The 26,064-nt window shown below is 44.8% G+C and overlaps 1 protein-coding gene across 44 annotated transcripts in view; it reads right to left on the minus strand.

Moving 5' to 3' along the window:
• The window catches only part of KCNMA1 (potassium calcium-activated channel subfamily M alpha 1), a 731,637-nt gene that overhangs the window by 213,018 nt on the left and 492,555 nt on the right, over positions 1-26,064 (minus strand). For 42 of the 44 annotated variants that reach the window (XM_045040192.1, XM_019813339.3, XM_019813338.3 and 39 more), the window contains 3 exons: positions 18,042-18,117; positions 15,734-15,904; positions 13,994-14,085 (listed from right to left, as the gene is read on the minus strand). In XM_045040192.1, coding sequence (XP_044896127.1) covers positions 13,994-14,085; positions 15,734-15,904; positions 18,042-18,117 — 339 coding nt within the window. Of the gene's footprint in view, positions 1-13,802; positions 13,895-13,993; positions 14,086-15,733; positions 15,905-18,041; positions 18,118-26,064 lie in introns of all 44 variants that reach the window. The other 2 variants (XM_019813336.3, XM_019813372.3) reach the window with 1 other exon arrangement.

The raw sequence follows: 26,064 nt of genomic DNA on the forward strand, positions 1-26,064 counted from the left end.
TAATGCTGTTCCCAATGTGGCTCTAGATTTGAACTTCTTCAGACTACTGATTAGTCTATCTTAATGTCAATCTTATCAGTCTTAATGACTGATATTTACCAGGGCCTGGCCGCAGGGTTTGTGAAGATGGCCAACAAGCTTAAAACAATAACGATTTCTGATCGGATAGGACTTTTGGGTTTTTAAAACTTTGTCAAGTTCTGTAAACAAATCTTTCTTGGGATAAACTAATGTTAATGGCTGGATCAAAAGATTCCTCTCAGATGCATGAAGAAGCATCTTAAATGCCAAAATAGTAGCAGATGGCATTCTGTGGAAAAGAGTTACTCATCCAGTATAAGCAAACAGGCCTGGTTTGGGGGCAGGGCTCCATAAACACAGGCTGGACTGATGTGTCATGAGCAAGTGTGGCATCAGTGGATGAGTGTGACAACCTTAAGAATAATGCTTGACTATTACAAACTCTATCAGGGCTCACCAGAAAATTGCCAATTGCTTGTTAAATGGGTATATCTTCACTAAACGACCATGAGTATGCCTCTCTCATCATTAAGCATCTCTGTCTCCAGAATGCAATCCCACACATTCTCCTCAATCACTCTCCTATCCTTCCTTCTTAGAGATGTCCAAGGGAAGCCAGGATGCCCCAGTTGAGTTGGAACCTGTTTCTGAGCTTAGTTCCACTGCGGCTTCTCAGAACAAACAACTTAGGGGAGGTGACCAAGGGCAGGAGGCATAAGAGGAGGATGCAGAGGGAGCCCCCAAACTCTTCAAGGCTCCAGTGAATGAGGCCTCCAGAGACTCGCTGAGGCTGAAGTTAGCTAATGAAAACTAAAATCTACACATTTTGAAGATTCAGGTAGTGTTTCTTAGAGCCTGAAAAGTAATGGGCTCCACTCCACAGTCTCATGTTTATCTTAGTATGAGAATAGCCCCTGGTGAATGTTCAGTCTAGTACCTGCTATTTGGATGTGGAAACTGAGGCCCAGAGATTCAGTACAAGGTGAATGGCAGAGCACGAGCAGCCCTACCCCGTTGCTTTGGTGCCTTCTAGATAGAGGGAGGGCTGATGCCGCTGGGCTGGGAGTCAGGAGACTGCGGCCAGTCACTACAAAATGAAGGAGCCCAGACTGCCTGGGCTGTTCCCACCGACACTGATGGATCCCCCCACAGAGTTCTAGCTCTCTGCCCTTCTAGTCCAGGCCACCATCACATCTCATCTAGACGTCGGCAGTACTTCCTAATTCAGTTCCCTGTTCACCCTCCACACCGCCCCCCCCACCTCAAAACAGCTAAAGAGCAAGGACTGAGGCAAATCTGCCTGCATCAGGTCCCCCCTGGGGGCAGGGAGGTCTCACATCGCTCTTTAGCACAGCCTCATTCTAGGAACACAATGTAAAATGCACAGCTCTGGGCTGTTTATTTTTAAAGATACTATATCCATTTTTACTGGAACAAGTATAAAGAACTTAAAAAACCCATAGCTATCCTGTCACAATAAATCACACAGAGTAAATTGAAAATCCTATACAGCTTTCCCTGAATACATTGTGCTCACTTTGTCAGAGAGGTAGATGAAATGTGGCATATATTGATCTAGATGTCTCTGTAAAACTATAATATTTATATCAAATACATATGCTAGAATCTCTTCTGTCTTTCTGCTGAGACTTCTAATCATGCTCTTTCCATCCAACCTCCCCCAACCTCCCCCTGCCCCCCGCCCACACCCCAATGGTAGCCACTGGCTTGGTGGGAATGAATTTTAAGAAGGACTTGTCAGGGAAATTCAGCAGCATTTTATCACATAGAAAGCAGGCTGGGGACAGCAAGAGACCCCACAACCCAAAGCACACAGTGGTCAGTACTAAAATTTAAAGTTATCCCTCCGAGGTTGAATTTGAACCATTCAGTGTCCACAGAATTATCTCTCCAAGACTCTCACACAAGCTAAGGTTTAGGCAGATTCTGGGCTTGACCTTCTGTATCACCTGGTGGTGCTTTCTGTGACTGCTTTGTCCCACGGCTTCCCCTACTTTGGATCATGTCCTTCAGGATGACTGTTAACCAGGTTTTCCTGTGAAGTGCAGGACCCCACTGCCGAAAAGGAAGGAGACTAATCCAACTCCTGCCTTCCCACTTCCTCCTGTACTGACAGCCAGTCCCAAAGGAACTGACGTCCATGCAGGGCAGTTCACCTATGGCCAACAAAAGCTAGCTCCAGACTGTGCAGGTCCCATCCTTCTGATGAGGGAGCATAAGGCAAGCCACCCGACACCCTGCACGGCCCCCACACCCAGGTGGGATATGTGTGATATTCCTTAGGCACTTCTGCCTGCCCAAGAACAAAGGAAAGGACAGAAAACAAATGGTTACATTGACAGAGTCTCTATCAGTTTACAAATATCTTAGTAAAATTACCAGAAAGGGGCAATCTTATCAATAGCCTAATTTCCGGGAACTCCTACTATCTTAATGATGTTTTGCTGGAGGGAAAAAAAAAAAGAAAAAACAAACTTACCTTAGTTTGACAAAACTAGGCCCTCAGTAATCTGTGAGTTTTAGCATATGGAAATCCCTTTAAGAAACTTCCTCTTGACTTCACCTCCCCCAACTCCATAGTATATATAACCAGTCACTCCTCACAAGCCCAGTGCAACTCTTTCTGCACACAGGTTCTGTCCCCACGCTTTAATAAAATCAACTTTTTTGCACCAAAGATGTCTCAAGAATTCTTTCCTGGTCATCAGCTCTGAACCCCCATCACTCCAAAACCCATCACTTCCATTCCACCTAGGGACCCATCACTTCCATTCCACCTAGGGACCTGGCTCAGGACCTCCAAAGCTTGCTAGACTTTCCAGAACTATCTACTGACCAATGGACTGGTTGGTAAGGTGTGCTTGTCTTGGACACCTGATGCCATTCTAAGTGTAGAAGAAACATAACCATTAGTTAACTGCAAGATTATCAGATCATTGGCTGATTCTGCTACCCCAGATCTGTTTCGAGTTTGTGAGAGAACAGTACATGTAAGGAGGGCAAAAATGAAATGAAAACAACTGTGAGTGTGTTTTGAGGCCATAATCCCAAACGCTGGCTTTAGCCATTTCTGGTTAGAACAAATGAAAAAACAAAACAAGCAAACAAAAAGCCCAAGGAGGTTTGGAGATAAGACTTCCTACCCAGGGCCACAGCTAGTACTTGGCTAATTACAAAGAAAGGAAATGCCTTCTCCCTCCTAGTGAGGAAGAGAATAAAGTAATCATCTTATCCAGCTGTCAATAGAGCTATTCTGGAAGACACAGGCTGTTTTGCAGTTTCCCTAAAAAGGGGCAGAAGGCTGAGCAAATAGATCCCAACAGTGCAGCAAAGGCACCTCTATAAAACAGAGCCGCAAGGTCACAGGACAGACTATTGGGAATGCCAACAGTGAATACTGAGATGTCCTGACCAGAACAGAATTTTCTGCACAAAGTAGGTGCATCTGATCATATGTAGATGGTCAGGACCTAAACAACGCCAGAGGGGTCTATATCTATACCTCCACCATCCTAGATCACAATTAATCTCCATAATTAGACCATGCCCAAGGAATGATCAAATATCTTTTGTAGCTTGTTGCCCAAAGGAAGCCTCAGTCCACGTCTTGAAAATAAATTCTGAGAACCTCAGGAGGCATTGGCTGTACTGACATGTGCAGCCCACACCCTCTCTTCTGTCAATGGCACCTCATTTTTAATTTGGGGAACCAGTCATCCCCAATGAGATATAGTGTTGGGACCTTTAATCAAGTTTCCCTGCCCGAACTAGGCCAATCAATACTTCTCAGGCTTGAATGGAGTGACACTAAGTTCACAGTGGGATCCATCCTCTTGCAAAACCCTATAATGACTATCCCTGAGTTTCTGCTTGCTGGGTCCCAGAGCTGCTTGCCTGGCTCAACTCTGTCCTTTCTGGGATCTTGCTCTTCAATTTTTCTCTGAATTCTATAAGGTACTCTAACCTTCCAAAAAAATTCCTCTCCTGCTCAAGTTAGCAAGAACCAGTTTCTGTTGCCTATAATCAAAGAGCCCCTAACTGGAAGAGTTGTTTACCTTAACCTTAATTTCTCACTTAATTTTCACAACAACCCAGTATGCTGGTATTGTTTGGGTTTCTTTCTCTCCCCACCCTTCTTTCCTTCCTTCCCCCAAGAGGAATTATACACCGATCTTAAGTAAGCAATTCCATAACTGCCTGACTCTCTCACAAATTACACTGTGTCTCTTCCCAATACCCTTGCCCTTCCACATTTTATTCATCCCTTTACTGCAGACTTGGTAGGCTTTGGCCATTTTCAAGCAAGTCAATCTTCCTTTGACCTGGTTCTTCCAATCTTAAGAGAAATCAGGGCACTGAATAGCACTTTCCTCTATGCAGGTCAAAGTAGATTTGCCTGTCTCTACTTGGTAATGCTGCTTCTGAATAAGAGGCACCAAGAGAAGAGAAGACTAAGGCCAAGGTCAACCATACCCTTCGGGGATGAAGGCGGAATGGGGAGATAATGAGTCCAAGCACAGAAATGGCTCTTACTTTTGCCCTGGTAAAGGGGAGGTCTGTTAGCTTTGATGTGCAAAGCGAGCCCCACCTCCCTGCTAACACTCCGGGTAAATCATGCATCATGGCCCTAGAGCATATGTTGTTGGGACTACCTTCCCACAATGACAATCAAGTTGACACATCCTGGCCTTGTTCCCCAGCCACACCCAAGGGTGTTGTCCCTGCTAGCATATGCTGCTAGCTATCCAATCCCCTCTGAGTAGATCCAGCACACTTGCAAAGGCCTCAACTGGCCTCCAGCATCTGTTACACAGGTAAGAACTGGGAGAAGTTTACAGGTGTCAGGGTCAGCTGAGACATAATACACCACAGGGGCACTCAGGGCAGCGTCAGCAGCTCCCCCACCTTCCCAAGTCTCTCCATATCCCTCTTTTACTGGGCCCATCATTAAAACCATAGGTTTTTAGGTACACAAGTCACCCCGCTATTACCTTTGCCCAAAACTGCTCCAAAGGGTACATTTTAACAATATGAATTATCCAATGCTTTTGGAAGCATTCCCTCTGAGATGTTTGCAATCTTTACGATTTTATTGAACAAAATTCCTGCCAAAGAGCATTTCACTGGGATGATTCCCCTACATAATCAAGCCTCTATTTAGCTACCGCTTGTTCCTTGGATGGTTCTGATTGGTCAAAGTCTCAGGTAAGCTCCAGGAGAGCAAGAACCACATTTTCTTGCTCATTCTTTAGCCACAGCACTTAGCGCAGTGACTGGAACATAGCAGGGGGTCACATACTTGTTAGCTGAGCAAACATGCTGGGATGGCAACTTTCCTAAATCTGTTCTATATCCTAGCCAGCATTTGCCTTTGAGTTCAGTGGCTAAGGTTGCAAAGCCTCGCCAGAGACGGGCATGAATCTATCTCCGAACTGCCTCTATGTCCCCTAGTTAAGAAGGGATAGGAAGGGGGGATGAGATTGCTTTTACTGACAACTCGTACCATATCTGGAGCAGTCCCCATGGTTCCGGGGTGGGAACAGATCATTGTCATGCAACACTTGTACTAGATGTGGGAGCCCAAACCCTGAGAGACACAGAATCAGGTTTTCATGAGTTTCACATTACAACAGCCTGTAAGTTTACTAGAAGGAGACACTGGGCTTGGACAGCTAGAGAGTTTCCTGGTTTATTTTCAGTGTATGATGGCAGCAGCAGTGGGCCACACCCAAGTCTACTAGGAACCACTTTGTGTGGCTCTGGAAAGGCTTCCAACACAAGAAATGACATAGCAGGAAGACAGAAAACACGGTGAAACTTACTCTCGGATGGTGGTGTTTGTTGTTTAGATTTGGAAACTACCCAGGGAGGATTCACCCAATCAAACATGAGGCTGAGCAGAAAGATTCTTTAGAGATTATAATTAGAAAAGTCATATTCAAAATTCTTTCTTTTTTTTTTTATGGAGGAAAGACTATCTGAGAGCAAAAGTCTAGGTTTGAATATGACTTTTTTTTTTTTTAGGTACACAGTTCATCTCCCACCTACATTTCTATTCTTGTTTTCAGAACAATAGCTGGAACATTTTGAAAAGTGTGCGGAAAGGAAGAGAGACAGCAAGAAAGTGGAGGGGGGAGGGTGGGGCAAGCCTTCACTCCATTAGGTATTATCAGGAAATTGATTTAATATGCATCCAAGTCTCTTTAAATAGAGCTTCAAGTTTGAAAGGGGCTGAAGATGTGGCTTACAAGAATCCAAAGCAGATGCAAAGAAAGAAGCGCCCACATCCACACCCACCAAGACCCCTCTCATCAGAAAGGAATACCTAGCATGTTACATTATACAATACAGCATCTAATGACACTTGCTTTCGGTATCTGCCCCTCGGTTCTGAATTTCAGAAGTAGTAAAGGGGTCATTTTTCCAAAGTATTAGGGCAATCTCAATTCTTTTTTCCTCCCCCAAAAGTTTAATGTTAATCAAAGCAGAATGTCTAATCAGTCCAAGATGGTCTGTCAACTTGAATTATCTGTTTGTCTTCCTATTTACTGTATCTGTCTGTCTACAGTTCTTCCTATCTTTGTGAAGATCAGTTATTGGGGCCTGTGTTTCCTTCTGACTAGAATGGCTACCAGATGATCCTTCCTGGTGATATGTTGATGATTTGCTAATTTATGGCTTTTAAAATCTAGGAATCTGAAAACACTGCTGGGAGTTCAGGCTGGGAATCACATGGGCCATGCAAGGAGAGGACTGAATGGCTTCCCTGTCAAAGGACAGACATTTGTGTGAAATGCCAAGCCTCAGTCACATTTCAACCAGAGTGATGTCTGTGATCTAGAAATCATAAATGGCACCTTATAGGAAACACTCTCTCCAGGAGTAACCCCCCACCCGCCACGTCAGGCTTTGCAGAAGCGAGAGTGAGTGTTGCCCAAGCTGTGCATAGACGGGAAAGGAAAGGAAGCCCATGGTACTTGGTCCAAGACAATACCACACGAATTAACCCCACATCCTATTCCCAAGTGCTGGAGTCAGCCCTTATCAGAAAAGGTACACATGGAAATGTTATTATAGGAAGACGGTCACCTCTGGGAACCAAGAGGAGAGGCTTAAATAAGCTCTGATTTTGAACTCCCCAGCCACTTTAGTGGCCAAATAATATTAATGCATAGCTCAAGAGAGATGTGGCATATTTGGAAATCTTCATGGGTTTGAAGAAGTACATTTATACCCAGTGCCTGTGTGTAGCAAGCACTCAATAATCACACGTGGAATGGACGGTGAAGGCATGACTCACGCTAGTTCCCCTAGGCTGGGGTTGGGGGGATGGCTATGGGGTAGACTGAGTGAGTCTTTATAAAGAAATATGCTTGACCTTTGAACAACATGGGGGTCAAGGCACCGACCCCTGTGAAGTCAAAACTCCACATGTAACTTTTGATTCCCCAAAAACTTGACTACTAATAGCCTATCATTGACTGGAAGCCTTACCAATAACATAAACAGTCGATTGACACCTATTTTATGTGTTACATATGGCACACACTGTATTCTTACCATAAAGCAAGCTGGAGAAAAGGAAATGTTAAGAAAACCCCAAGGCAGAGAAAACACATTTACAGTTCTGTACTGTATTTATCTCAAACAATCCATGTGTAAGTGGACCTGTGCGGTTCAAGCCCATGTTGATCAAGGGTCATCAGTAATGCCTGTTTGGGCACAGCAGATCGTTTAAGATTCTAATTCTTTGAAAAAACAAAAATTGGTCTAGAACCACAGCAGGCAAAGGTTGAGTGTGGTGGAGAAAATGGAGCGGAATTTCAAGACAGCCAGGCAGGAGGGAATAGAAAGTGGTCTCATAAAGGAACAAAGGCCACAGAGAGAGATGGATGAGGAGACCATTTCTGATATGAGGAGACACAGAATTTAATAAGAACCCACTAATAAGGAACCAGGGAAGATACGCAGGGTACCCTCTCCTGGTAAGTCTGTGGAGAGTATACTATACAGGCGAAATAGAGCCTGAAAGGAAAATAAGATTTTAAGACTTACTCCCATGGTTGTAGGACCACGGTAGTAGGACCAAAGACCAATGGTTGTAAGCAGAGTCCGTGTGATATGAATTTTAAAACTAGGGTGTTGACTCCTCTCAGCCTAGGAGTAACAAAAGCTGGGGTGCACAACCATGGAACAGGCTGTGACATCCCCTCCTCTGAAAGGTCACCTCCCAGGACCTCTTTACAGTGAGTCACCCCTGTTTTGCTCTATAATAGGATCTTAGTCTTTTTCATGTTCATTTTTGCCACATGTATGAACATTTGTACTTGGTATTTTCTTCAGTCATAGCCTTGCTCATTGCCTGTAACCTCCTGGCAACTGTAATGTCCTTGAGGACAAGTCCCACAGGTCACTTGCTCACCACCGAATCCTTGGCATCCAACACAACCCTCATTGTGCCAGGTACAGAGGCGCTCAGTGAACATCCGTGGACTGAAAATGAGCAAGTGGAAATGATAACAGGAATGGAGAGTGAGGCAGGAAACTAACTGTGCTCTAGTATTTCTTAGCTCTTGAAATTCTTGTCTAAATTATTGAAAACTCTTTAAAATATAACCACCACGTTAAAGAACATAATAAAGTACTCTGTTTTCATTTTTAAATGGAAAAGCATGATACATTCTGCCAACCTCTATGGCTTTAGGGCTCCCTTTTACAATCCTGAGGCCATGTTGAAGGCAGACTGCCTTACTCCCCCCAGGAAGACCCAGCCTCCTGAGGGTAACACTTCCACCTACAGCTCTGCAATAAACCTAGAGAGTGGATCTTGCAGAGGACTTTCGGGGCAGGCAGGAGGGAGGGAGGTCCTGCTACTCTAATTTTCACTGACAGTTAAGAACCCACCACCAAAGAAGTTCTCTAAACCAAAGGAAGCAGGTGGATATGTCTGCCAGGGCAGGGAATGCTCTTCTTAAGATGCCATGCAGGTAGACTCTGCCTAGGAGGGTGTCTGCATCTGGCAGATCACTACAATCTGCCATGGCTGGTAACCTAGGAAGTGAGCTCCCCAGGAAGAGGTTGAAAGTGTTGAGACCCACAAATAAGGCACAATTTTGGTCAATGATCCGTCTGTCTATCCTTGAGAGCCCCTCATTGTTACAAGTGTACAAGAGGTAAATACATTCCTAGTCTAACCAAATGAGAAAAATCAAGGAAGAGACGGTTCAGTCCCCTCCCCACCTTTTTGTCCTTGGGGTGGGGCGAGGATCCTTAGAGGCAGTAGGTGAGCAGAAGGAAAACATAGGACCACAGTGATACTCGTGCATTTCTCTTCCTTTCCATCATGTGCACGGTGTTGTGGCCCCACTTATGGGTAGAGGTGGAAGAACAACCATAGGTCATGAGGTTCAGAACAAAAAGGGGTCTCAGGAGATGATCTTCAGAGGCAGCACGGCCCAGTGAAGCAGATTGCCCCTTGGTTCAAACCCTAGATGCACTCTTTGTTAGCTGTGTGACATCAGGCAAGTCACATAACTTCTCTGTTCCTCAGTTTCCTCGCCCACTGCAAATGGAGATGATAATACTTCCCTTTGGTGGTTGCTGTGAGAATTAAGCGATATGCAAGTTTATAGGTATTCTTACTGTCAGAGAAGGCAGTCTTAGGGCTCTGGGCTGTAACGAGTCACTTCTCATCCACAAGTGCCCCCAAAAGCTTGTGACCCAAGCTTTGTCTATATAAAGAAGAGTTCTAAGAGAAGCCACAGTATTTAAGTTTCACAAACAACTTTCCTGAATTGAAATTAGAGCTAGCTTAGTCTGTGACAATGGTTCCCTCCACCAGAAGAGAGGCCTAGCCTCCTCATTCAGCCACAGAACCTCTCCTTCAAGAAGACTTCATTCACCTCCCTGGTCCCCTTTGCCTTCTCCTTGTCGTCTATTATACCTTGTCCTCTCTGTGTGTCCTCTCAGCATTTGGCTACAGAAATCAGAAGAATAATCCAAAGCTATCCCATTCTTCCTTGTCCCAAACACCTGGCCTGGGACTGCCTCAGTTGGGGGTCCCAGAAGCCCATCATGGGAAACACAAGGTCTGGATGGCGCCCTGGCCCGGCCACCTCTAACAAGGGGGTTACAACAGATGGATTCCTCTCTGTGGCTGATTATTTTCCATGGCCCTTGGCCATGTGACCTCAGACCATGATCTTGTCAGTTCTCATAAACTAACCAGGAGTGCCTGAGTCACACGCAGAGAGGAAATCTCAGGGGGGAACGGCAAGGGCCGTGGGAGGAAGGAGAGCAAGCTGGGACCCAAAGGCCATGGGAGCCTCACCCCGCTGCTCCCCCACCTCTGAGCAGCTTTGGCCTTACATGAAGGGAAGGAGGAGGCATCGGCCCCGGGGGTCAGCTGGGCCGTAGGCAGGCTACCCTTTTGAATAAGACCTGGGGTCTCAGCCCGAGAGGACAATTGTCCCCAAGACCTCCAACCCACAGAGACTGCCTGCCGAGGCCACTCATTGAACCTCTGGTTATTGACACCCAATTCCTATTCTTAGGAGCCCTGATGCATCACAATAAGATAGAGAATAGCTGACATGTCCCCACATCTACTGCTGGCTCTGGATGTCCTGTGGGAGGTCAAGTGAGGAATACTGAAGCGAATGTTGGAGGAAGCCAGGCCAGGCCTTTGATCCCATGTTGACGGTAAGGACGTGCCGGGGATGCTATATGAAGTGTTCACATTATGTCAAACACATTGATCAAAACCGAAAATGAGGTGCCAACAAAACCTCCATGTTCTCCAATATCCTGAAATTGGGTGTTGCGTAAACAAAACCCTGAACTTCTCTGCCTAATGTGTGTGTGTGTGTGTGTGTGTGTGTGTGTGTGTGTGTTTACTTTAAGTCATCTTTAGATTTCAAAGTTGTGTGTCTCCGAAGCTTTTGGGTCACAAGTTACCTTAAATTCTCTGACAAGTTAATGCATTGTTAGAGTATTTCTGAGTAAGATATGCATGTGTAAACAAATCCCTTAACTATGTGTATGTTTTAATTACATTCTGGGCATTCACTTGATGAAATCCTGGGGAGAAGAGTGTACCTACGTGTATCCATGAATACAGCACATGTATTTTTGCATACACAAAAACACAGGGCAAAGCATGCTATTTTAAGAGTCTGAGCTCTATCTTTCAACAAAGTTTAGCTGCTTTCCCTTTGCAAATGCATTTAATTTTATCTGGAAACTTTTTGACGTTAGAAATAGAACAACTGTAGTTTCTCATTATGTTTGCTGCCAGAATCCATGCTTGGTTGCTCAACTAAAGACCTTATATTGCTAATTACTACCACATGCCCATATCCCAAGCGAAAGAAAACTTATTGATTCTGACAGCCCATTCTCTCAACGCTGAATTCCAAATGAAAACTCAAATTTTGGCCAAACATAACATTTCATCAATCTTGTTCTACTGACTGGAAAAACAACATCAAACAAAGGGTGCTAATGGCCCTTTATTACCGTTCCTTTCCCAAGCTTATATTTTCTGATGAAAGATCTAAGTGACCAAAGGGCTTCTTTAAACTACTTAGTAATTAGCTTTTGAACCAGGAAACAATGCGTAAAGTAAAGTGAACGGTCCCAGTGTTGATGACAGGACCGACTCTCTGTCCTCAGGGTCGGGGGACATCAGAGACCGAAAGAGAACATTAAAAGCAAAGTGTGTATTTTCCTGAAGGGAGAAGAAAAAAAGAGACAGAGAAAACACCAGGCTAAAAGCCGGTGGTCAAAGATGACAGAGATGGAGACAGAACAAAAGCTGCGGGGAGTCTGTGATCTGAAGTCATCAGCACTCGGGGGTCTGAGTGGAGGTGCCAGGGCAAAAAGATGATGGGATCAGACCAGGGGTGGGTGAGCGACTGCTGGTCTCAGTCCTCATCGGGGTTGCCCACCAACAAAAGCCACCCGCCACCAGGCCCACCCGCACTGGGCCAGGGAAACTAGAGGGAAAAAACATTTTACCTGGAGGGAGAGTCAGGAAGTATTTTCAGCATAGACTTGGGGGCAATTGACTTTATTGGCTTCTTCGGGGGCAGTGACAAGGAAATGCTGGCCGAGGTAGTGGGGTGGGAGGAATAAAGAGAGCCCGCGCCCTCAGAATGCCTTCTGCTTTATGGCGACCTGTTCACACCTTAAAGGCAAAATGGACAGAGGAGCTGGTTTCCTCTTGGCAATGGAATAAATGGCCAATGGGAATCTCTGGACTTATCTGGCCTTTTGGATCCAACCAATGGCCCAGAAATCAGAACAGCTTGGTTCTAATCTCATCCAGGGTTGTTAAGATAATAGGGAGAGGAGGGCTCCATTAGAGGAAAGGTGGAGGAACGTGCTGCCTCTACAGACGAGACGCCAACTGGCCTCCTCTCGCTCACTGTCCTTCGTTCCTTTGAAAGGAAACTGGTGTCCTGTGGGCAGTTCAAGAAAATGAGTCTTTTTATTTTCCACCTCTTCATTTTCTGAAGGAAGGACAGGACACCTGAGCTCAGGATGCACTGGAATCACCGACAGGAGATGAGGTTTGCTCCATCCAACATGATTACTGGGCCCAGAGGAGATGGGGGTGGAGGATGGGGAAGGGCAATGCTATAGTTTTATTTTCTCTTAAAAAGCAAAATAGGCTATTCAAGAGTTCACCTGAAAATGTACTGGGGGAGGGGGACCTAGTTATGTGATAGGAGCTTCTATGACCAGGAAGGGGCCTAAGTGATGAAAATATTCTCATCTTCATCTGCATGGTAATTACTGGGTGTGTACATAGGTACAAATCCCTTGAGCTGTACTTTAAAGCTATGTACCTCTTACTTTGTGGAAGTTAAAACAAAAACCCAGAAACAACAAAAACAAGGCTGAGTGCCCAAGAAAAAGTTCAAAAAAAAAAAAAAAAGTAAAGAATGGTTGCCACCAGCCCCGCCTCTCCGGAGGCCTTCTCCTCCCAAGACAGTGCTCTGGCAGAAGACAGAGATGGTAAGGCCCTGCCATTTACTTAGGAGTCAAATTTCAGGTTGATAACGAACCCAGACGCTGGTATTGATATCAATAAAACGATCTGAACACAAACTGAAATAGTCCCCAAGAAGAAAGCACTGATGTAGGGGAAGTCAAACAAAAGACCATCAGGAATAGCATGTGGTACCCTAACATACCATAAATGTAATATGTCTTGCCCGGAAGGAATTTCAGCTGAGTAATGAGTCCCTTTGAGGACACGTTCGGTGCCTCCTGGCTAAAGAGAATTGGTTTCCTGGCTGCCACGATGCCTTTACAGCAGGCAGGGTGACCTTTTTCTTGCCCTCCCCAAGACTTCCCTGCTGGAGTATGATCCCATGTTATTGCTGCACGAAAACAACCCCATAGTATGGCATCACCTTAGTCTGGGGCACCAGAATGTAATCACTAAGCCAGTTGAATGAGCTTGGTTTACTTGGTAGGGATTGGAACAGAAGATACAGGCCCAGTTACCTACAACCCGTTCCAGGAGAAACACAGTGGGTCTCTCAGAAAGACGGGTGGGGAAGAAAGGCACGAACGGGTGGGCACAGGTCTGGATAGTCAGTCCACAGGTGACGTCACACCCCACACAGAATGTGGCCCTTCCCTCACAGAAGCACCTGGGTAGGAGGAGGGAGGGGCGGGATTCAGGTGTCACCGCCATAGGGGCTCTTGAAAGTCACTCAACCACATCTTTTCTGATGTAACTGACTTACTTTCTGCCTCCATGTTTGTTAAAAGTCCCGCCGAATTTATTCCGATTCAGGATGAGAGCAGCAATTTCGGGCACGTAGCGGGCAAACATTGCCTACATGCATGAAACAAAGAAACAAGAGCCAAAAAAAAAAATGGCATGCAGAGAGGATTCTACCGCAGCAGAGGCAGCAAAACCTCTTGGCATACTTACTTTCTTCCACTAACCGCACTATAGGAGCCCCCGTATTTCTTGCGGTTTCCTATTAATTCTATGATTTCAGGGACGTAGCTGGCAAACATGGCCTGAAGGAGAAGACAGGAGACAGAAGAGAGACTGAAAAGACAGGCCAAAGAAAGGGGGTGACCTTTTCAGAGGGGGTGGGGGGGGTCGGAACACTAAGATCCGAAAACACAAAGGGGTTAGAACTGCAAAGGTATATACCACTGTGGTGGGTTGTAAAAATAAAGGCACAAAAAGGGCAAGCTCCTGAAAATACACAGGACAAAACAAACATTAACCAACCCGGACAACTAAAAAATAAATAAATAAATAAATAAATAAATAAATAAATAAATAAATCGCAGTCGAGAAAAATACAAAAGAGACAGGAATAAATAAGTTGACATCTAGCACTTCTTGCTAAAGGAAAGTCAGTAAAGGGGGTGCATGCTGGTGAAATCACACACACACACACACACGCACACACACATGCGCACACACACAACTGCAAGAGAAGACTTTCTTTCTAGCTAAAATTCACAGGAGAATCAATGCCTTTATGAATGATGAAAGACAATAAACATCAAAAGAAGATTAAAATAATATAAACTTATCCAGTAAAAAAAAAAATCACTAAAAAGCACAAAAGGTAAATTTAGGAAATCATGTGGGGGGGGGTGGAGAAGAAAGGAGAAACACAAAACTGCCATGTTTTGCCCAACAAACATTGTGCTTGTGGCTGGATAAGTGGGCCTCATTACCTACAGGGACCTCCCTGATGCTGAGGAAATGCTTGTGTTAGCTTACACACGCACATGTACATTTAATATACATTTTTAAAATGTATATATGTTGTATGCATACAGAACAGAGAGATGTATATGCATAGTACAAATGTATGTGCCGTGGACACATGTGAAAGCTGTGTGTGAAGTAGGATTCTAATCACTTACCACATAACAGTGCAAACATCTAAACTTCACCTAAGTTACTTTGAAAGACAAAATGCAGCAACCCCCAATATGCTGCCAGAAATCCCCCTTTCAAAAATTACATCCTAACTGACTGTTATGACCTGCAAAGACCAGAAAAGCAAAGAGCAGAACCTTCTGACTTACAAAGGGGGAGGGAAAATATCCCATGTGTCGCTGCATAATGGAGTTGGTTGGTTCTTTACAAAACCACCCTCGGCTCACCTAATGATGTCCACCTGCATGAGACCAGTAGGCTTTGCATCCTCTGCTGGGACCCTACTCTCTGGGGCAGGCCCCGGCCACAGTGTTTGTTGGAAGTTAGGAGAGGATTGTGAAGGATGTGGGTGAGCTCTTGAAACCGCAAACTGTCTACTGAGTATCTATAGCATCTACTGGGTCAGGTGACAGCAACTGTCCTTGCAGAGGGTATCAGCTACTGAATCATATTACTAAAGAACAGACACTCTCACTTAATAAGTGAGCATCACTTTCTTAAGACAATTAGGTTTCCTCCTGGTGAAAAGGCTGACCCTGACAAGGGCAGTGTGCCTGGGTCTCTGGGGAACAAGTCTCATATACCAAAGAAATATGCAGTAAAGCCACCATTGCATTTGGATGTACTCGGTCTGATTGTAACACTAAGGCAATCACTTGCTTGCAATGAAGAAACAGAGTCAAAATACAAAGCTTTAAAGAAATGGATAATGGAAAAATATTAATGACCATAAAAATCAACATCATAATAAAGAGCTTTTACCAGTCCCCCGAGGATGAAGAAGACCATGAAGAGGCGCCCAAGTGTGGTTTTTGCGTAAACATCCCCATAGCCAACAGTGGACATTGTGACCATGAGTAAATAGACGCATTCCCAATACGTAAGAGCCTGGTTGTTTTGGAAATTTTCCCATGGGTCCCCTGAATTCTCCACCTAAAGCAAGGGGACAGGGAAGAAAAAGGATGACATTATATACATATGATAAACCAGGGACACAAAAACTCCAGCGGGCTGCTTCCGGATACACGGCCACCTCAACACAAGGTGTCTGCTGCCCGGGTAAGTTCTGTAGTGATGACTCAGAATCCAGCTTCCCATCCCCCTACTGCCCCACTCCCCCACCCCAGACAGGTAACAGAGAAAGTGGAGAGGCTGTAACAGAAACATATCTTCCTAGCTGATTGGGACAAAGAGGGGAAGAAACAAAGGTAAATATCCCTAGGTTTTCTTCTCATTGTTAAAGATTTGAAGCCAGCTGAATTTTAAGGCATTGCCCCTGGCTACGTTTTACAGTATCCTCTTCAAGGGAAGAGCCAGAGAGCCCTGCCCTGACCTTTCTCTGTGAGTTCCCGCTCAGTCTCGGAGGGCCTGGCTCCTGCACTCCCAAAGAAATTCTAAACTCTCCCACAAAGGGCCTCGTCCTTTCATCATTCTGACCAAGGCGATTGCCCGGTGGGCCTCCCTCATGCAGATCTTACACCCGGACCCCAAACAGCATCTCTCGGAGTCTGACTTCACTCTCCTGACTTTGCAGAATGTCAGGGATGGCTCTACCCTGCAAACGGCAGGAATTTCCCTGAGAACACGAAAATCGAGCTCATGAGAACAATTTGCTTTTGTGCAACTCGTCAGACCAAGGGTCAGCAAGCTTTTTCTGTAAAGCAAAAGATAGTAAACATTTTCAGTTCTGCGTAACACAGTTTGTGATCTCTGTAGCAACAACTCAACTCTGCAGAAGGTGAATCAGCCAGAAGCAATACTTACACTAAAGGAGCGTGGATGAATTGGGAGCCCTTTGGCCCCAGGGGTGCAGGCTGCCCATCTCTGCTTTAGACTTTACAAAACACTTCCCATCGAATTTGATCCACCAACAAGTTGTGAGGTAGGCAAGAGAGATAATTCGGGAGAGAGGGAGATGGGTGGGCTGGGCCTCCAGGTCTACCCCAGATCCCAACCCTGCAATATACCGTGCCAGTGTTCTACCAGCACAGCCCCTGTGGGCAGTGAGCCTCCAGGCCTCCAATCCCCCAGGCCTCCCGCTCTTCCTCTGCAGAAAGGGTCCAGAACTTAGCCTCTTTCACACATGACTTCTTGATCCCAACGTGCCATTTTCGTGGAGGTTTCCCGGTGAAGCAGAAGTGACTTCACAAGATAGTAAGGTGAGCTCACTGGCCTACCAAAGACCACATTTGTGATTGGGGTGATTACCTACTAAGAGTGATTTCAGCCAAGAATTCCATCAACACAAAGGGGTGGGTGGGGAGCCATCAGATCTAGTAGTCGAGTGAGAGCCCCGGCTTCCATGCCAGGATGCCTTCCTCTGCATGGTAATTATATAAACCCCAGTGATGTCAGGTAACTAAATGCACCCTTCCCCTCACTTAACGCAGATAGAGGCTTTCCTCAGCAAGGGAAAGGCACTTTTACTCAAATCTTCAGAATTAGATGAGGCTCCTTCCAGTTTTAACAGTTTGTGTTTGTATGAAACATGCTTCCAACAAAAGCTGTGTTCCCTAAAAGCAGGAATAAAAGTCGGCCTCCAGGAGGTGAGAGTAGCTTGACTTAATAATATAAGCCTTTCAAAGAGTCATTAATTTAAAAGAATTAACATTTTTGAGATACAAAATAACTTGACAAGCAATCAGGGAAAAGAATCGAAGGTAGCTTTTTGTAAGGGGAAAGTGGAGGGAAATTAAGGGATCTGAATTTGTTGTTCATTAAGAGATGTGGGTCAAACTTTCAACCTTGTCACCAACACATTTTCAAGTGTTGGCTGAGGAAGCACTGCCATCTTGTGGCTGTCTGGAGTTACTGCAGACAGAATGAAAAATCCCCCAACCCGGTGAGCCGAAAAATGCAGGTTAATGGAGCGAACATCATTCACCATTCGGAATTAGTTTGGGGTATAGGGTTGGACACCCAGACAATTGTGCAGTTGCCTCTCCTTCTCTTACATTCTTCAGCTAGGCTGAAGTTTCTCTTCAGGGAGAAAAATTACAGGTAATGAAATGACACAGGGGGGTACCTGTTGCAGAAAAGCCAGAACTGAAGCATCTTCAAGGATACTCACCAAATGGATGAACCCAGCTGCTGTTAGCCATGTGCTGATAAATATGGAGAGCAGATTCACCAGCTTGATGGAATTACTGTGCAAAAGAGACAATAAGCAAAATCCCCAAGTTACAAAAAAAAAAAAAAGACCATGCTGGGGCTGCCTTCCAGAGTGACAGCAATCTTTAGGGGACAGGCAGCCCACCTCCACTCTCCAGTGTTTCCTCCATCATAAAGAAATGTCCCAGAAGACAGCATCAGTAGCTAGGTAGGGCCAGAGCCTACAGAAAAATGACATCTGGGCCACTAAACGTGACCCCTAAATTAACCCCTCCGTTGGGTTTAAATTTTTTTTAATTAAATTTTATTTTGAACATTTTTATATCTATAGAAATATGGAAAGAAAAGTATAATAAACACTTATATGCCCTTCATCTAGATTGATCAATTAACAGTTTTGTACATTTGTTTTGTCTCTAGGAGCACCTGGGTGGCTCAGTCAGTTAAGCATCCAACTTTGATCGTGGCTCAGGTCATGATCTCACGGTTTGTGACTTCAAGCCCCATGTCAGGCTCTGTGCTGACAGCACGGAGCCTGCTTGGGATTCTCTCTCTCCCTCCCTCTCTCTCTCAAAATAAATAAACTTTAAAAAAAAATAAGGAGGGGCCCCTGGGTGGCTCAGTCGGTTAAGCATCTGACCTCAGCTCAGGGCATGATCTCATGGTTTGTGGGTTCAAGCCTTGCACTGGACTCTATGCTGGCAGTGCAGGGCCTGCTTGGAATTCTCTCTCCTTCTCTCCCTCTGTTCCTCCCTAAATTTCACTCTTCTCTCTCTCTCTCTCTCTCTCTCAAAATAAATACATATTTAAAAAAAAATAAATTAAAATTAAAATTAAAAAACATAAGGAAACCATGCAACACAGCCACACTACAGCTGTCATACCTAAAATAATTCACATGAATCCAGGAACGTCATCTAAAATGCACTCTTTATTTGAATTTCTCCAGTTGCCCTGAAATTGTTTACTGATGCTTTCATTTTTTCACCCTGATACAGGAACTAACCAAGATTCAGGGACTGCCTTTGGTTATTATGTTGCTTTCTGTATTCCAGGGGTCTTGAAAGTTTTTCTATAAAGGGGCAGGTGGTAAATATTTTAGGCTTTGTGGGTCACAGCGTCTCTGTGGCAACTCTTCTACTCTGCTGCTGTTGCATAGAAGCGGGAGAACGAATGTGTCTGTGTTCCAACAGAACTTTATTTACCAAAACGGGCAGTGAGCTGGATTAGCCCTTGGCCTATATCGTTTGCCAATCCCTGCTTTGTTCTCCTTTAATCTACAACCCCCCTCCCCTCCCCCCCCCCCCCCCCCCCCCCGCCCAACTCTTTCTGTTTGTTTTCAAAGACATTTAATTTTCTTTACACTCAGGTCAGCTGCCTTATTTATGTCCCATATTCTGATTTGTCTAATCGTTCCCCCATGACAAGATTCTGTTTATATGCTTCTGTTAAGAGTATCTACCTGGGATGGCATCACATGAGAAAATCTCAACTCAATTACACTAGGCCCAGTCATTTGGTTAAGGTGGGAACATCAAATCTTGCCACGAAGAAGAGCCCACTTCCTTGTAATTAATATGTCATCTGTGCAGCAAGAATCTGAGACTATATGAACATCTTATTCTCTAAAAACCTCATGCTGAATAATTTCAGCATCCATCAGTGTTCCCTGAGTGGATCATTTGGGACTCACTACATTTTAAGCATCCTGAAAGCACAGGCCTTGTCTGTCTGGATCCTGGGAACATGAGTCCCTGGCACATAATAGGGCCTCTATGCATAAGTACTGAATGAACTGGTCCCTTCCTCTGCACTCTCCATACTTAGCTTCACCAGGCTCACTCCCACTGGAGTACAGCTCCTTGAACGCTGTCATCAGCAGGTCATTTCTCTGTCCAAAGACTCCCTGTTGGCTAAATGTTATTATGTCCAAACTCCTTCCATCCTCAACACTGGCTAAAGTTGCAGGCTTAACCACCACCCTCTTCTACATAAACTCTTGAAACTTCTGTAGCAGCCAAACCCGGGTACTACGTCTTTGTTTATGCTACTACCATAGATGGTCCTTCCCATCAATGCAAATATTTCCCTTTCTTCAGAGCCTGGTTCAATCCCCATGTCCTCATTAATGTGGTCCCCCCACCTGCAATACAAGGTGACTCCTCATGGCTCTTACTTTCAGGCACTCGTTGGTAATCGATCCCAGTGTCTTAAGACATCTTCTGTAATGTTGTTTGGATTGCTTTTGTCTCATGTTCCTAACTGCATCTTGCAGAAACAAAGTCTATCTTCTGCCTCTTTCAGTCTCCCTATAGTGGCTGAACGCCACCCACAGGGTAGTTCAGCCCATTAACCTTGACAGATTGTTTTCTGCCCTCTCCCATCTCTTCCTCACGGGGATCCGATGATGTAAATCCTGAGAGTTTAAGATCACAGTTAACAGTAATGGCTTACACTTCTATGGTTCCTTTATGGTGCTTACCATTAGCTCACTGTTCTAAGTGCTTTGAGTGTATTAACTCCTCTACTTTTCACAATGACTCTGTGAAGTCATCCAAACCCAAGCTCACATGGTGAGCACCAGAGTTGGGATTTGAGCTGGGGCAGCTTGGCTGCTGAGTCTGCCCTCTTGGCCGCTACACAGTCACAGCCTGGCATCTGTCAGAAAGTCTTCCTTGATTGCTAAAGCAAAGCTGTGTCTCCCCCCATGCTCTATGCATAGGATAGGAGAAGGTCAGAGATAGCTGCTCCACGGAGGAGAGAGACGATGTAGACATATTGATTAACCTCTTGAACTGCCACAAAAGAGAATGGAAAGGAAAAATTCTGATAACTACATCTACACTGGGGTCACCATGTAGAGGAAGGCGGGGTGGGCTGCAGTCCAAGGTAGCACAGGGGTTGAAGGAGAAGCCCCTCAGTGGAGATCAGATCAGTGGCTCTAGGACAGGCACGAGACAAGGGTCCAGTTTGCCTTTTTCTTCAATCTTCTTTTCTTTAAGTAACTGAGCAGAGGAACCCATGGTCTTAGTTTCCTAGAGTTGGTTCTAACAGTTCAAGGAAAGAATAACCAAATATTTTTAATTTTGTTTGATACTGATCTCTTGAAATGTGTGGAATGACTCCTTTCTGGTTCAAAAACAGAAAAAACAATACAAATGTCTACTCTGTCATTCTTGGTCATTTCTAGAGTTGCCAGATTATGAGAATTGCCTATAAAAATTGCCAGTATTTATTGAATCCCTATTATGTGCTATGCACTTTGTTGGGTTCTTTATTTTCTTCAGATTTTTACCATTTACCTTTTGATATAGGTACAATCACTGTCCTCACTAACCAAATAAACTGAGGCTTAGTGTACTTAAGCAGCTTGCCTGAGAAGACATGGTCGGAACATGTAAGTGGTGGAGTTAATAGTCTAACCAGGCCTGTCTGATCCAAATCCTATTTAACGTGGTAATTCGGAGAAGCAGTACACAGCTGTTTTATTGTTCTTTGTTTTGTCCCATATCTCTTCCTCAAGGACAGCCCAGTCCTCAGCCTCTAGCGCTCAAAGGTTCCCACCTCTCCCTCTACCTGGGTGGCCTGAGCCACACTGGCTGATGGAGGAGCTCCCGGCTCTAAAGGGCTCTGAAGTAAGGCCTATCAGAGGCATGTCTCAGAAACTGAGCAGGATAAAAATAATCTTTTTCCTTCTGAGATTTGGGTGCAGAAAATATTAAGTCTGGAGCTCTAGAAGGCCATCTGCCCTGGAGAAACTCTGTCTGAGAATGTAACCTAAAAGAAATAAAGAGAGAGGCAGAATCCTGATGAGAGAATCTGAACCTCTGGATCCACACATGCTCAATTCTCTCTTGAATCCCAGTCATTACTAAGGCTGGTTCAAAGTAGACTCTGTCACTTGCAATTAAAGCCATCTGCCTACAACAGAAGGGATTGATAGCCAAAAAGCACGTGGGCGTGAAGCCTATATGAATGAATGAATGAATGAATGAATGAATGAAAAAAATTTAAAAAAACAAAAACATAGATATAAGGCACCCACCCAACGAGCCACTGGGGAAAGCAACTCTGGCAATCAGTGAACTGAACATTGTTGTGGCTGAAACACCATTATGTCTTGTTCCCAACTAGTTTCTTAATGGGAAGCCAAACTAGAGCAAAACCCCCTGTCTCTACCTTGTGAGTCCTCCAAGGTGTGAGCTAACATTGGAGCATGAGAAGCAGTTGAGGAACAGGTAGCCAGTAGCAAAGGGAGAGATCTCAGAAAAGCGTGTATAAATAGTCCTCGATTTAACAATGGTTCAACTTATGACTTTTTTACTTTACAATGGTGTGAAAGCCATCTGCATTCAGTAGAAACTAGATTTTGAGTTTTGGTCCTTTCCTGGGCTAGCAATATGCCGCATGATTTCTCTCACGACTCTGGGTAGTGACAGCGAGATGCAGCCCCCAGTCAGCCACGCGATCACAAGAGCAAACAATCGATACACAGCCATTTTGTTTTCCACTTCCGGGACAGTATTCAGTAAATTACATGAGCTATTCAGCACTTTAATATAAAATCAGCTTTGTGTTAGATCATTTTGTCCAGGTGTAGGCTAATTTAAGCGTTCTGAGCACACTTAAGGTGAGCCTAGGCTAAGCTCTGTGTGAGAGGTTAGGAGTATTAAATGCATTTTTGACTTATAGTGAGTTTATCTGGCCATAATCCCATCGTAAGTCAAGGAAAATGTGTAGTGTTCATTTTCTCAAAGGGTAATTAAATACCAAGTTGATTCACTTACAAACTTCCAGATCCTTGGAACCTGAACAAAGCAGTGTCCCACCAACCACCATGTGGAACGCTCTAGAGATATTAAAACTATTGCAGCCTTTGAGCCTCTTGGTGCTTTGGAAAAACAACGTAAATATGGTGATTACCAATTTCTAAATAATTGTCACAATGATATTAATAGTGCTTAAGGGAGTTCTTGCTGTGCGTGGAGTTCATCATTGATGATGAAAGACTCTGTATTCAGTGCTGAAATCTGATTATTTTATGGCATTATCATCATTACAGATCGCTAGTATTAGGAATTTGCTTTCCAAATTAAACTATACAACCAGGTAATTATCTAAAAGCTCTGTGAAAAAGATGCAAAATTAACTCTTGGTTCACTTACTGCATATTCTGAAATTTGAACCTCACCAGGTTGCACAGGGCTCCGTGGGAGGAGGCATGGGGTAGCAGGGCCAAGTTTGTGCACTCTGCATGGCAAAAGGGGGCCATTGGAAATAAGCACAGGTTTTTGGCCAAAGCCATGGGTCTGAGCCAAACACAAACTTCCCAATGGCGAGAATGACTGGAACCATTCGGATTCAAGCCCCTTTCCCATGCCTTGAGGGAGGGGACTATGACCTTATGAGAACCTAACTCATAAAGAAAATCATTTCTATGTTGTCCATTTTCATTGCTGCTTCCCCAACTCATGAGTTCTCCATAGCCATTGGAGAAATTTACATTACTGGATACAGTGAATTTTCCAAGGGCAGGCACAGATATCTTTCTGTTCCTATAGATCAGAGACCTTTCCAGGACCCCATAGATACTGGAAGAGAGAAAGTCTTTCTCTTTTTGAAAGTATAGCTATAAACCCAGAGCTAACACGAGCCATCTTTGCCCTCAGTGTATTTAACAAGACATGTTTTGGTTAACACTAAAAACGTCACCCACTTTCTACAAAGAAGGGCAAATCTGTCCCTGTTCAGCTTGTCCGCTATTTTCCTCCATTCTGGCTAAAGTTACAGCCAGGTGTCAATGGGTTTATTTTGTTTTATTATTATCTTTGCTAGACAGATGTAAGATATCCACCCCTGAAAAATCACTTGGACTATACTACTTTGAGATGAATATTCTGAACTCTAAGCAAAATTGGGTTCGGGCAATTCTTCCCCTTTAATCTCTCTGCCCCTCTACCTGCTCTCCACCCCAACTTGCCCTGCCTAAGGCCATTTCCTGATACCACTCACCTGGACAACTGCCTTGACTGGTCTAATGCTCCACAGTCTTAGATGCTTCAAATCCATCAAACAATTGGTGGACTAGTAGATCTTTCTAAAATGTAAATCTGACCACATTCCTCTCCTACTTAAACCCTTCAGCAATTCCCTCTTGTTCTCCAAGTTAAATCCATGACACCTGAGAGCCCTCACGATGTGGCCTCCACCTGCACAAGCCCTTGCAGTCTCCATAGGGAATACTCTTTTTTTTAAGAACCTAACCTTGGAAGTTCGTAAGGGTTGGGGAAGTTTTACTTTACCCTTTATGCTTTTCTACATTGTTGAAATGTTTACAATGAGCTATAGACTGCTTTGATAATTAGTAAGGCCGTTGCCACTTAAAACAAATTGTTGGGATGACCCATGTTTTTATCATCAGCCTGTACACACGAAATGAGATCGGAATGACAGCCTTTAAAACAGAGATGCTTACTTTGCTCTGAGTGTAGAATAAGTCTGCTCTCATCTGGGAGTCTGTTCGCCAGTTTTCAGAGCCACTGAGGCACCGCCAAAGCTCAGACGATGACACGGAGGGGAACCTGTCCCCTTCAAGATGCCATTTTCCAGAGAAGGAGCACATTAGGACCCTCTTTTGGCTGGTAGTTGGCAGAAATGGCCCTGATGCTGTCCCATAACTGTGAACTGTTTCTTTCTTCTATGTTTTCTCTGTCATCCTGTTCACTCTGCTGCCCTCTTTTTTTTTTTTTTTAATTTTTTTTTTGATTTTTTAATGTTTATTTTTGAGACAGAGAGAGACAGAGCACGAACGGGGAGGGTCAGAGAGAGAGGGAGACACAGAATCCGAAACAGGCTCCAGGCTCTGAGCTGTCAGCACAGAGCCTGACGCGGGGCTCGAACTCACGGACCGTGAGATCGTGACCTGAGCCGAAATCGGCCGCTCAACCGACTGAGCCACCCAGGCGCCCCTCTGCTGCCCTCTTAATTGTCTCTCTCTCCCTCCCTCCCTCCCTCCCTCCCTCTCTCTCTCTCTCTCTCTCTCCCCAATATACTTCCCTGCTCTGTTTCTTCCAGCTCTTTGCCAAGCAAGGCAACCAAAGGACAGAAAATGAAGCTGCAATTTCAAATCATTATTTCAAATCACATTTGCAATATCTCTATGCCTACCTAATGCCACAGATTGGTAGGGACTGGCCACCCGAGGGAACCAGACAAAATCTCCCAAAAGATGATTACAGGGCTGCGCCCACCCTTCTGGAAGGTCACCATGAACACAGCAGAGTACAGAGGAGTCACCAGAAAAATCGCTCTGCGTCCAAAGCCCTATAAAAACCAAGCCTTCCCTTTCTCTGAATCAGAGCCTTTGGGATCTGGGCTTGGGGGTGTGCAGAAGGAAAGAGCTGAGATTAACCAGGCACCTGAGGAGAGAATAGGCTCAAAGAGCTGGTCGAAAGCCTCTGGAGTTCTTATAAATTAAGTCAAGTTTTCTTCTGTGCCTGGGGTCTGGCCTTTACCTGCTCTCCTATAATGTCATTTTTGTTTTCCCACCACAGAACCCCTAGTCTCCAGGAGCACCAGACTACTCAAAGCACCCCCAAGGGCCATGTTCTCTCACCCATGTGCTTTTGCAGCTTCTATGACTGGATGATGCCCAAGCCCACCCCTGCCTGGATGACATCTAGTTTTCTAGGAAGCTTACCTAAGACCTTTTCTTGAAAAGAGCCTTGACTGCCCCACATTCATGTCAAGCCTGGTTTCATTCCTCTCCTCCATGCCTCACCGCCCCCCACTCCCACCCCTGGATATACCTGTGACCCAGTACCACCACACCACAGGTCCAGCTGGCTCTTCCCTCCTCATGCACTCTCTGATAGCAGGACGCTACCCTGGCACCCATCTCACTGCTGGTACGAATAGATGGTCAGTTCAGGCTTATTGAATTAACTCAGTCACCCACCTAAGCAACAGGAACAGGGACAATC

Source organism: Felis catus, chromosome D2, assembly GCF_018350175.1.
Source record: "Felis catus isolate Fca126 chromosome D2, F.catus_Fca126_mat1.0, whole genome shotgun sequence".
Lineage (NCBI taxonomy): Eukaryota > Metazoa > Chordata > Mammalia > Carnivora > Felidae > Felis > Felis catus.